The sequence below is a fragment of the Callospermophilus lateralis genome, chromosome 14 (assembly GCF_048772815.1).
Source record: "Callospermophilus lateralis isolate mCalLat2 chromosome 14, mCalLat2.hap1, whole genome shotgun sequence".
Classification (NCBI taxonomy): Eukaryota; Metazoa; Chordata; class Mammalia; order Rodentia; family Sciuridae; genus Callospermophilus; species Callospermophilus lateralis.
In genome coordinates, this window is record NC_135318.1 from 29300756 (window position 1) to 29313060 (window position 12305).

At 38.8% G+C, this 12305-nt stretch overlaps 1 protein-coding gene and 1 non-coding gene across 2 annotated transcripts; both read right to left on the reverse strand.

Moving 5' to 3' along the window:
- Nucleotides 1-4926: 4926 nt before the first annotated feature.
- On the reverse strand, nucleotides 4927-5027 carry LOC143380843 (small nucleolar RNA U13). Its single transcript, XR_013088718.1, has one exon. It is a non-coding gene; the product is annotated as a small nucleolar RNA U13 (small nucleolar RNA).
- A 3299-nt stretch (nucleotides 5028-8326) lies between these two features.
- On the reverse strand, nucleotides 8327-12066 carry Cyp1b1 (cytochrome P450 family 1 subfamily B member 1). The gene is made up of 2 exons (XM_076833765.2): nucleotides 11024-12066; nucleotides 8327-8987 (listed from the first exon to the last, which is right to left on the reverse strand). Exons 1-2 carry the CDS (start codon nucleotides 12064-12066, stop codon nucleotides 8399-8401), a joined length of 1632 nt encoding a protein of 543 aa, XP_076689880.2. The 3' UTR covers nucleotides 8327-8398.
- Nucleotides 12067-12305: the final 239 nt, after the last annotated feature.

Consider the following 12305-nt stretch of genomic DNA (forward strand, 5'->3'; position numbering starts at 1 on the left):
CTACCACTTGAGCCACATCCCCAGCCCGATATACACAATTTAAATAGATCAATTTCAAGCAATGAAGTAGAAGACACAATCAGAAAGCTACCAACCAAAAAAAGCCCAGGACAAGCTGAGTTCTGTAAGAACTTTAAAGAAGAACTAATACCAGTATTCCTCAAACAATTTCATGAAATAGAAAAAAAAGGAACCCTTCCAAACTCATTCTATGAGGCCAATATCATAGACAGGCAAAGACACATGAAAGAAAGAAACTTCAGACCAATATCTCTAATAAACATAGATGCAAAAATGCTCAATAAAATTCTGGCAAAGCGAACACAAAAACATATCAAAAAGATAGTGCTTCACAATCAAGTGGGGTTCATCCCAGGGATGCAAGTTTGTTTCAACATACAGAAATCAATAAATGTAATTTATCACATCAATAGACTTAAAGATAAGAATCATATGATCCTCTCAATAGATGCAGAAAAAGAATTTGACAAAATACATCACCCCTTCATGTTCAAAACACTAGAAAAACTAGGGATAACAGGTACTTACCTCAGTATTGTAAAAGCTATCTATGCTAAGCGCCAGGCCAACATCATTCTAAATGGAGAAAAATTGAAGGCATTCCCTCTAAAAACTGGAACAAGACGGAGATGCCCTCTTTTACCACTTCTCTTTAAAATAGTTCTTGAAAGACTGTTCAGAGCAATTAGACAGATGAAAGAAATTAAAGGGATACAGATAGGAAAAGAAGAATTCAAATTAGCACTATTTGCCAACGATGATTCTATACATAGAAGACCCAAAAAATTCCACCAGAAAACTTCAAGAACTTTTGAATGAATTTGGCAAGGTAGCAGGATATAAAATCAATACCCATAAATCAAAGGCATTATAAATGTACATCAGTGTCAAAAAAAAAAAAAAAAAAAAAAAAAAAACACCTGGGAATCAATTTAACCAAAGAAGTGAAAGACCTGTATAGTGAAAACTACAGAACACTAAAGAAAGAAATTAAAGAAGACCTTAGAAGATGGAAAGATCTACCTTGTTCTTGGATAGGCAGAATTAATATTGTCAAAATGACCATATTACCAAAAGCACTATGCAGATTTAATTCAATTCCAATCAATCATAATAAGCAGTTATGAAATTCATCTGGAAAAATAAGAGACCCAGAATAGCTAAAGAAGTCTTTAGCAAGAAGAGTGAAGCAGGTGACATCACTATACCAGACCTTAAACTATACTACAGAGCTCTAGTAACAAAAATGGCATGGTATTGGCACCAAAATAGACTTGCAGACCAATGGTACACAATAGAGGACACAGAGACAAACCCACAAAAATACTTATCTCATACTAGACAAAGGTGCCAAAAACATATATTGGAGAAAAGATAGCCTCTCTTCAACAAATGGTGCTGAGAAAATGGAAATCCATATGCAACAAAATGAAATTAAACCCCTATCCCTCACCATTTACAACTTAACTCAAAGTGGATCAAGGACCTAGGAATTAAACCAGAGACCCTGCACCTATTAGAATAAAAAGTAGGCCCAAATCTTCATCATGTTAGATTAGGCCCCAAATTCCTTAATAAGACTCCTAAAGTGAAAGAATTTTAAAATCAAGAATCAATAAATGGGATGGATTCAAACTCAAAAGCTTCTTTTCAGCAAAAGAAACAATCAATAAAGTGAATAAAAAGCCTACAGTGAATAGAGAGCAAATTTTTACCACATGTACATCAGATAGAGCGCTAATCTCTAGGATATATAAAGAACTCAAAAATCTTAACACTAAAAAAATCAAATCACTCAGTCAATAAATGAGCCAAGGAACTGAACAGACACTTCTCAAAAGATGATACACAATCAACAAATATATGAAAAAAATGTTTAATATCTCTAGCAATTTGAGAAATGCAAATCAAAACTACTCTAAGATTTCATCTCACTCCAGTCAGAATGGCAGCTATTAAGAAAACAAACAATAATAAGTGTTGGCAAGGATGTGGGGAAAAGGGCACACTCTTACATTGCTGGGACTGCAAATTGATGCAACCAATCTGGAAAGCAGTATGGAAATTCCTTGGAAAACTGGGAATGGAACCACCATTTGACCCCTGTGTCCCACTCCTCAGTTTATACTCAAAGGACTTAAAAACAGTATACTATAGTAATGCAGCCACATCAATGTTTATAGCCGCAGAATTCACAATAGCTAAATTGTGGAACCAACCTAGATGCCCTTCAGTAGATGAATGGATAAAGAAAATGTGTTATATATACACAATGGAACTCAGCAATAAAAGAGAGTAAAATCATGGCATTTGCAGGTAAATGGATGGAGCTGGAGAATATAATACTAAGTGAAGTTAGCCAATCCCCAAAAAACCAAATGCCAAATGTCTTCTCTGATATAAGGATGCTGATCATAACGGGGATGGGCGGGGAGCATGAGTGAAATAGAGAAAATTTAGATAGGGCAAAGAGAGGGAGGAGAAGCAGGGGCATGCGGGTAGGAAAGAGGGCAGAATGAGACAGACATCATTATCCTAAGTACATGTATGAAACACGAATGGTGTGACTCTACTTTGTGTTCAACCAGAGACATGAAAATTTGTGCTCTATTTGTGTAATATGAATTGAATTGCATTTTGCTGTCATATGTAACTAATTAGAATAATTAAAATTTTTAAATTAAAAAAAAAACAGACAAACTGATTGGTATAACCAAACACAGGCAGGTTGAGAAGTGACCTCTGGTACAAAGACAATGGGCTTTGAAGTCAATGCATCTTTAGGGAAAATCTAGACCCTTCTGAAGGCATAGTTTTGGCTTATTATCACCCAGAAAAACTGATTGGTATAACCAAACACAGGCAGGTTGAGAAGTGACCTCTGGTACAAAGACAATGGACTTTGAAGTCAATGCATCTTTAGGGAAAATCTAGACCCTTCTGAAGGCATACTTTTGGCTTATTATCACCTCCCTCATAAGACTATTGTATAATAATGTATTAAAGAGTTTATTATAGCTGGGTACAGTGACCCATGCCTGAGGGTAAGGCAGGAGGATCACAAGTTCAAGGCGAACCTCAGCAACTTAGCAAGGCCCTAAGCAACTTATTGAGACCCTGTCTCAAAATAAAAAATAAAAATGGGAATGTGGCTCAGTGGTTAAGCACCCCTGGGTTCAATTCCCAGTACCAAAATAGTAATAATAATTAAATTTAAAAAGAGTTTAGCACAGTGAGTGATCCAAAAAGCATAAGTGTTTAACATATTTTAATGCCTCTCATACCTGACACATATTGGGAAGTATTAAAGAAGATCTGTACAGTCTTCCTCAAAGCACATAACTAACATAGCAAATAAAGGAACTGCAAGCATTTTAGCTATGGTTTGCCCATATCTAGTTAAACTAGATTCTTTTTCTTTTTTTCCCCATCTTTTCTTTTTTGGGGGGAGAATTATTAATTTTTTTTCTCCTTCCACATAAACACATAGATTATTTTCCTCCAGAATTTCATCCTTAAAAATGAATAGCTCTCCAATGTGTTTGAATATTTATTTTCCTTCCTTTCCCAAAGGGAAGAGCAGGAAGTGAGAGTCACTGAACCAAAGTGAGAGAAATCTAACAGCTGATTAATTTCTGCAGCACTAGTACAGAACACAGGACTGGCTTTGAGGTCATAGAAATGACCTTTGTGAGCTTCCAGTGACCACACCTATCTTAGGTGCAAAGTTGCATTCACACCTCAGCTGCATCCCGCCATACACTATATTGGCTTGACAGGGTTGAATGCAACCCTGCCTGATAGTTTTGCAAAAACCTGACCACATGTAGATTTTTTAAAGGAATTCCCCTCCCCATTAAAATATTGTTTTCACTTGTGTTGAATCCATATGGCCAGTTCCAAGATCCTTTTGAAGTACATCTGAAAAACGAGCATTCTCTAAAACCAATTCATAGCCATTCCTCTTGGCTGCTAAAGTGATGTTCCCAAGCCAAAGTAGCAATGACGTTGAGTACAATTTTTACTCCACTGCTCCTTTTCCTGTTTTCACAGTAATAGGAGCTATAGTCTGGAAGAAATAAGGGCCTTTGGCTGTACATAGCCTACCACCTGTGAGCATGGGGCAGAAAAGGCCAGAACCCCACTGTGCAGGGCCTGTAATATCAAATCATTTACCAAGTACAAAAGCCAGCAGAAAAATATTCCATGTAGTATATTACAGAACTCTTTTATCCATTCTATTGTACTGGGCATGAATTGCACTTATTAATTAAGGCACATATCCCTTGAAATTGAATGAATGGAACAACACTCAGAGGAAGGATTAGTATGTTGCTGAGGGGAAGAATGTGTCCTACATTTTTCAGAGGAAGTAGAAATATTAGGTCAGCATCTTAAAGTCTCAATCCATTCAATCTTTCAAAATTGCAAATTAATTCTTATTTTGCTTGGTTGTTTGCCATTGAAATTTAACTCCTTATTTGGTTTTTATGAATTAAAAAATACAGCCAGGCGCAGTGGCGCACGCCTGTAATCCCAGCAGCTTGGGAGGCTGAGATAGGAGAATCGCAAGTTCAAAGCCAGCTTCAGCAACTGTGAGGCGCTAAGCAATTCAGTGAGACCCTGTCTCTAAATAAAATACAAAATAAGGCTGGGGATGTGGCTCAGTGGTCGAGTATCCTGAGTTTAATCACTGGTACCAAAAAAAAAAAAAGACAAGGGGGCTGAGACAGATACCAGGAATTTGGTAGAAACCTGGATGTTTAAAAACTATTTTAAAGAAGAAGAAGATAATGTAGAATGACCAAATAAAATGCTTCTAGTGCAATTTTTCTTCTCTCTCTCTCTCTCTCTCTCTCTCTCTCTCTCTCTCTCTCACACACACACACACACACACACACATCATGTCAATTGATAATGTGCTGATGCCATTACAAGGTTTGAGGAAGGCACATCTCACACAATGGCATAAAAACCCAATTCACACTTAGGAACCACAAGAGGATCTTATGATGAAATATTTTATTCAAGGATATATAATAATAGTAGAAATAAATGGATACATTTAACTATCTTCATTACAACATGAAATGAAATTTCATAAGATTATGAAAGTGATTTTTATTATTTTGATAATACTGTCCCATTATAGATAATCCCAGATACATTTTTTTTAATTTGGTATATCAAACTGTAAAAGCTATATATTAATGTTGTGTCTCCAGAATCTATTTTGGTTACACCTAGGTTCCATAGCTGCTGTATGTATACACTAAAAGCATACATGATAAAGTATAAAAATATGAAAAGGTTAAATAAGGAGTTATTCTTGAGTTATAATCACATCTACTAAAGTATACTTTTCTATCACACAGTTGTGTCACAGCTAAAAACATACAAATTAATATATATTGCTATGCAACTATTTGATCTAATATAGATCTACTATGAAAATATTAAGGGTGTGGTAACATTTCACAGGTAAAGGCTAAGTTCTGGGACATGAAAGCTTTTAGATAATACACAAACCAAACCTGAGACATCTTTTTATTTTGGAAAAAAACATTTCTTACACTGTCAAAGCTTTAACATATAGGTGAGGCATTTAATAAACAATATACTTTAACTACTATGATAACCTGAAGTAGATGTTCTGACTTTAATGGTGATCAGCAAATAACTAACTCTGGCAGAAATAAAATGAGGTTTTCTGATTAAGCCAGTAATCTGATTACCATAGTCACCAAATTTGGTTATTTTTATTCATTTTTGGTTTTATTTTCCTTCCTTTAACTAGGTTATAAACATACTAAATAAGACAGGTAACCTCCAAGCACCTAGATTTTCTCATATAAGCCCAGCTTTCCCTTTGCCTCAAGCATCCAGGGACAACTGAGCTCAATATAAAAAAAACAGGTGATCACACTCTGGAACTGGTTGGTAATGAGGCATCCAGATCAGTGCCTTAATATTTTTGCTATTACACATCTCTCAGAATAAATTGGCTACAGGAGGCCAGAGTTATTGTCTGCTGGGGCATAACTTTTTGAAATAGTGCCTAAAAACTGAAGTGTATTGGGTAAGTCTAATTTGTTTAATTGGCTTTAATGCCTTTAAAAATATTGGCACAACTTTTCATCTTCAAAAGATATAATTATGGAATTTTAAAATAAAAAATTGTATTAATATGATATTCCAAACTACAAAATAGATCTGCTATGTTACAGATTTTTTTAAAATCTAGAGATTTAATGCTGGCACACCAAACATCTTTTTTTCCTAAATGTTCGTGCTTCAAATTTTGTGCTTCAGTTAAATTAATCTGGAATGGTGGGAAGATGCTTAGCCATCTTTCTGTTTCTCTTCTGACCACCCACATATTAAACCATTGTACACTCCTTCCTTTGAATTTTGATTTTAAAATTCAAAAAAAAAAAAAAGCTTAATAAAAGAGAGCAAACAGTAAGCTCTCAGGATTCTGTAGAATTTGTTTTGGAAGTTCCACTGCAATGAAAATAAAAACGTGAAGCCTCCTTTGTATACTTTTGTATTCTTTCCATCCCTTTTTTAAAAATGTTTTCAGGTTATTTCATAATCCATACATCTTGTTCAAGTTTCTTTTTTTTTTTTCAGCTCCCAAAGCAATTTATCCCAAATAACACAACCGATGTGATCATCTCCTGTGTCTTAGAGTGCCCCTCTCAAAACAGCCTCCAAAGAGGTTGATCCTGATTCTGACATTTAAAAAAACAAACATCAATGCTAAACTGCTTAATCACTTAAAAGAGAAACTAATCAGTTATAATGGGAATTCTCCCCTTGTTACCTTTGGAAGAGAACATCCAGATAATTCATGGTATTTTCATTCTCCTCCCAGCAAATGTTAGATTGTCTCGCTTTCCAAATGATTGTCAGATTCCTAATAGTTTCAACTGGAACTCAGTAATCAGAAAGGACTTTAAATTAAATTAAAATTTAAGCATGCTAAGAGTTTGAAATTTCAACGTATTAACTGCATCAATTTCAAAAGGAGAAACTATATTGTGAATACAATTTTAATAAAACATTATAAAATAAGAATACATCTTACTAACCTAATTTTGGGATCTGTTCATTGTCCAAAACTTGGATGAGAAAAGAAATCTTGCTGTGACTTGGTTTTCACGTCAAAAAAAAAAAAAAAAAAATAGGTGGTTGATTTAATCAGGCTTATTTAATGTATTGGAACCATACCTTGTTGAACTGATTGTACTTTTTGATGTTCAATATAATATGAGACATACTATTCCACCTTTTCATGATCAAAATAATTAATATTATCATACTGTTTATGAACGATTATGTGATGTGTATATATCTGTGCATATATATGTATATGTATATATATATATATATATATATATATATATGTTAAATACTATTCGGTGGCATTTTTTTTTTAGCTTATAAGACTTGCTGACGTCAGTACATTACAATCATATGACTGAAAGTTTAGCTGAAATGGCAAATATATTTTTTTTTCTCAAAATTGAAACACTGTACCTTGGCAACCAAGAGAGAGTACAAGTTCAGCTTGGAATTTTGTAGTTAAATAATTTACACTTTAAATTTCATGATAAATCTCTGAAATGCACTCCAATCAATAATTTAATTATCAATTTCTTTTTTCTTTTTAAGCAACTGACTTTATGATTCATCCTGAAGTAGGGAAACATATCAATAAGCAAAAAGTTAAATCTACCCAGAGGTACTACAGTCTCTCTAAGCCATTTTGCTAAAAAGGTAAGAAGGGAATCTCTGGTCTTTACATTTTCCCTTATCACCCTCAATCACATACCATACACGGAAATCACTTGCCTTTGCATCTTCAATATATCCTGAAATTTTGCTTAGTACAGTTTTCTAAGAAAATGATTTCTGCACATAGAGGCTCAACCTAAAAAGCCATAACATAGGGCAGGTTAGGCTGGTCACCCAATACAGGGCAGGCGGTTCCTCCCCACCACCACGGGATCCACTAAAAAGGCATAATTACTGAAATACTTCATTAGATAATTGTGTGCATATGTATATGTATCTGTTAACTCCAAAGAATACTCCCTTAAGAAATTATTATTACCATGATCCAATATAAATTCCTTGGACCCTGTGACTCTGTGATTCAAAAACTTTTCCCAGAGCTCCTGCACCTCACAAGGAGCTCCTCAACGGGGAACAAGCCTCTCCTACAGGCTTCTTGATTTACATACATCTTAGAGGCTAATTGAGAAGTGGCATCAAAGAGGAATTGGGGGGGGGGGGCATACAAAACAAAACAAACCACTAAATTTCCCTCCTCATCCCCAGAGACTTCAATTTCGGCTTGCTTTCTGACTTCTCATTGGCCAGCTTCCTCAGTTTGCAACTTTTCGACAGCACTATCAAGGAGCTCCATGGACTCTCTGAGAGCGACATGAATTTTAAAGGACTTGGGTTTAATGGTCAGGCCATAACTGAAGCTCATTTTCGAGGGCTCGTTTTGGTTGGCCTTGAAATGGCACTGGTGAGCCAGGATGGAGATGAAGAGAAACAGCAGCATCTTAGACAGCTCTTCGCCGATACACCGCCGCTTGCCCACGGAAAAAATCATGACGCTGCTGGCCAGCTCCTTGTTAATGAAGCCGTCTTTGTCCAGGAATCGGGCTGGATCAAAGTCCTCGGGGTTAGGCCACTTCACCGGGTCATGATTCACAGACCACTGGTTTACAAAAATCACCGTGTCCTTAGGGATGTAGTAACCCAGAACGAAGGTGTTGGCAGTGGTGGCGTGGGGGATGGTGACAGGCATAAAGCTGGAGAATCGCATGGTTTCGTAGAGAAAAGCCATAACATAGGGCAGGTTAGGCTGGTCACCCATACAGGGCAGGCGGTTCCTCCCCACCACCTGATCCAATTCGGCCTGCACGCGAGCCTGCACGTCAGGATACCTATTCAGGGTTTTAATGTAAAGGAGGAAAAAAATTGAGTAAGCAAAATTAATTCTTCCTTCATTTAGAAGTACATTACAATTTGGTTTAATTCCACTTTCTTTGAACAGGCTTAGTTAATGACTGAATGGATACTTCTGGGGGGAAAAAAATCTAAAACAGATTGCTAATTTTTCTCTAAATTACAAGATGGACTTTAACAATTATATTTTCCATAGTAAACCTTTCAGAACTAAAGCTCCCCCCCAAAAATTCTTAAGTTTCCTTATTCTGAAAATGAACAATAAAGGCCAACCTGACTTCTCCATTAAACACTAAAAGCACAGGGCCTAGGACTCATAATACTTTGGAGGGGCCTAAAAAAATGTTTTCCTGTCTTTAAAAATCTTCAGACCTACCCTCAGCTGACTGAAATAAAATTGATAGTTTTCAGTTTTGTGAGATAATAATTACAGAAATGAGATAAATGAGATAATAATTACAGAAATCAATTTGTAGGTTGTAATTAAAAAAAAAACTTCAGACCTAAAAAATAAACTTTTAGGTAGAAAAAAAGTCTTAATATAGAATTTTTAATGTGTTCAGTTTTATATAAATATAGTTTTTAAAACGTTTCATAGAATAAGGAGTCCACAAAGACAAAAGTACCCAAGACTCACAAAAGTTATGATGCAGACCTAAAAGCAAATCCCTTTTCTTCCCCTCATTTCCCTGGATAATTCCTTGTTCTTAATTTATAAAATATTTTTGGTATCCTGGTAGAAAAAGTTGTGCATTTTCTAAACTTAGAAGCAAAGTCCCAATGTTTGTAAGATTGTGGTACAAATAGTAATAATTATGCACTGCTATTAATTCTGCTATTTGTGGTACAAATCTTTTAAAAGACAAAATCTTAATTCAAAACAAGCTTCACAAGGTAACCACCCCCCCCCATTTAAAACCCAATAATTTATGCCTAATAATGTATTTTCATTAAATAATTTGACAGGTACAATAACATATAACCACAACAATAGCTAAAATTGAAAATGCAATCAAAGTCAGTGACTCATGTTAAAGCTCAAGAAATGTTCATACACACACACATATATTATTATGGCAATTTATTATGTAGCTATAAAAATTACTAAAATTAACATTAAAAGATGTGAAATGCCCACTAAAATAAGTATAAGTCAAAAAACACATACTCATTTTGTTGTAATCCTGAAAAAAAATTAAGCATGTATGGAAGATTTAAAAAAATCTCTTCAACATCTCAATGCAGAGTCTGCCAACTTTTTTCATAAAGGGCCAGATGAAAATGTTTTAGATGTTGTGAACCAAATCTCCCCTGTTGCAACTATTCAGTTTTGCCTGGATACAACTATTTCAAAAACATATACAAAAACTTTAGCACTTTGCAAAAGTGACTGCTGACTTTTGCTCTCATTCCTAGCGCGGGTATTTATGAACCCAGCACGGCCAGTTGGTTTCTGGCCGCCTCTGGAAAACTTCTGCATGGGTTGGCCCACGCAGGCTGACCTCCACAGTCTTCCTTTGTCTGGGAACAAAGCCCTGACCAGCAGCTCACTTTTAGTGCCAGGACTGGGCAGCCTCTGATCCGTACTGATTATGCTGCTGTGTTTATTTAACTTATTTGCTGCATTTCCCTTTCTTCTGGAGCCGTTCCAATATTGCTTCTATTGCACCAAGAAGAGACCTATCAGGGCTGATATGTGGACATTTTAGACATCCCCTGTTTGCGGGATTTAACAAATTTGTCTCCACTCGCAAGTGCGGGAAGGGAGGGGAGAGATAAGATCCAAGATACTGAGAGATCACTGCAGCTCTACGTGGAGTGATCGCGTGCGAAGCAAAGCCTATGCTACGCATTTCTGGGCGTCGTTTTAGGAAGGCGATCTCGGTTTTGAGGAAAGCAGACCTGGAGCGAAACTTCAAACCCTATGAGATGCTTGTGACCTCAACATATTCTAGCCCACACCTTCTTCAGAGGAGGAAAGAAAAGCCCAATCCAGGCTCACTGGAGGATTTACCTGGTGAAGAAGATAAGTGGCCACAGTAGCGCAGTGGAGAGGGTGTCCTGGCTGGCTCCAAAGATGTCGGTGACAGTGGCCGGCACGTTCTCCAAGCCCAGCCGCGCGAGCCCGTCTCCCGAGTCCTCAGATACCTTCTTTTCTGCGGAGAGGATGAAGGCATCCATCATGTCGCGGGGGGTGGACCCAGGACGAAGACGTTCGCGATGCCTCCGGAACTTATCCAGGACAAAGTTGCTGAAATTGCGGTTAAGCTGCTCGAACTCGCGGAAAGTGGTGCGCAGCGGGTTGGGAAAAAGCTGCAGCCAGGGCAGCACGTCCACTAAGCTGCCGGCACCCACCGTGCGCCCGAACTCCTCGTTGTGGCTAAGCAACTCGAGGAATTCGGCGTCGTCGTGGTTGTAACGACAGCCGAAGCACACGGCGCTCATGACGTTAGCCACCGCCACGATGATGGGCTGCGTGGGATCGAGGAAGTTGCCTCCAGCGCTGCCGCGCACCAGTAGTGCCACCAACTCGCGCGCCTCACCCAGCACGTGGCCCTCGAGGATATGTCTGCTGCGCGGCTGGCGCGTGGAAAAGGCGCGCATTATGCTACACGCCGAGCGCCGTTGCGCCTTCCACTGCTCCGTGTAATGGCCGAAAGCCAGGCTGCGGCCGCCCGACACTACGCGGAAGGAGGCAAAGGACGGCCGGTCAGCAAAGGTGGCACCCTGCTGCACCAGGGCCTGGTGGATGGCGCTTTCGCCATTCAGCACCACCACCGGACAGCTGCCCAGGCGGATCTGGAAGACGTCTCCATAGCGCTGCGCCAGGCGTGCGAAGTACAGGTGCGACGCCCTGCCCACTGCCGCGGCGTTTCCGATCAGTGGCCAGGGGAATGGGCCCGGGGGCGAGGACCAGGGCTGCCGCCGCCGCTGCCTCAAAAGCCACTGACCCACGTGCACCGCGGCCAGCACGGAGAGGAGCAGCAGGAGCGTAGACTGCTGGACAGACAGCGCGCTCAGCTGCCACGGATCGTCTGGGCTGAGGCCCGTGGCCATGCTGGGGACAGAAAGGCAGGCAAAGGCGTGACACTCAGTGTGAAGAGAAAGGAGAGGGCTCCCCACGCTCCTTTCCCAACTGTCGAGCCTTTGGGTGAAGTGGAGGCCATCCATAGGTCTGGACGGGGCTGGCTCTCTGGAGAAGTGGCGGAAGACACCTCTTCCCACACCTACACCAAGCTCTGATGGGGAAGGAAAGGGGCGTGTTTCTCTCTCTGGTATCCAGCACTAGCCTCTGC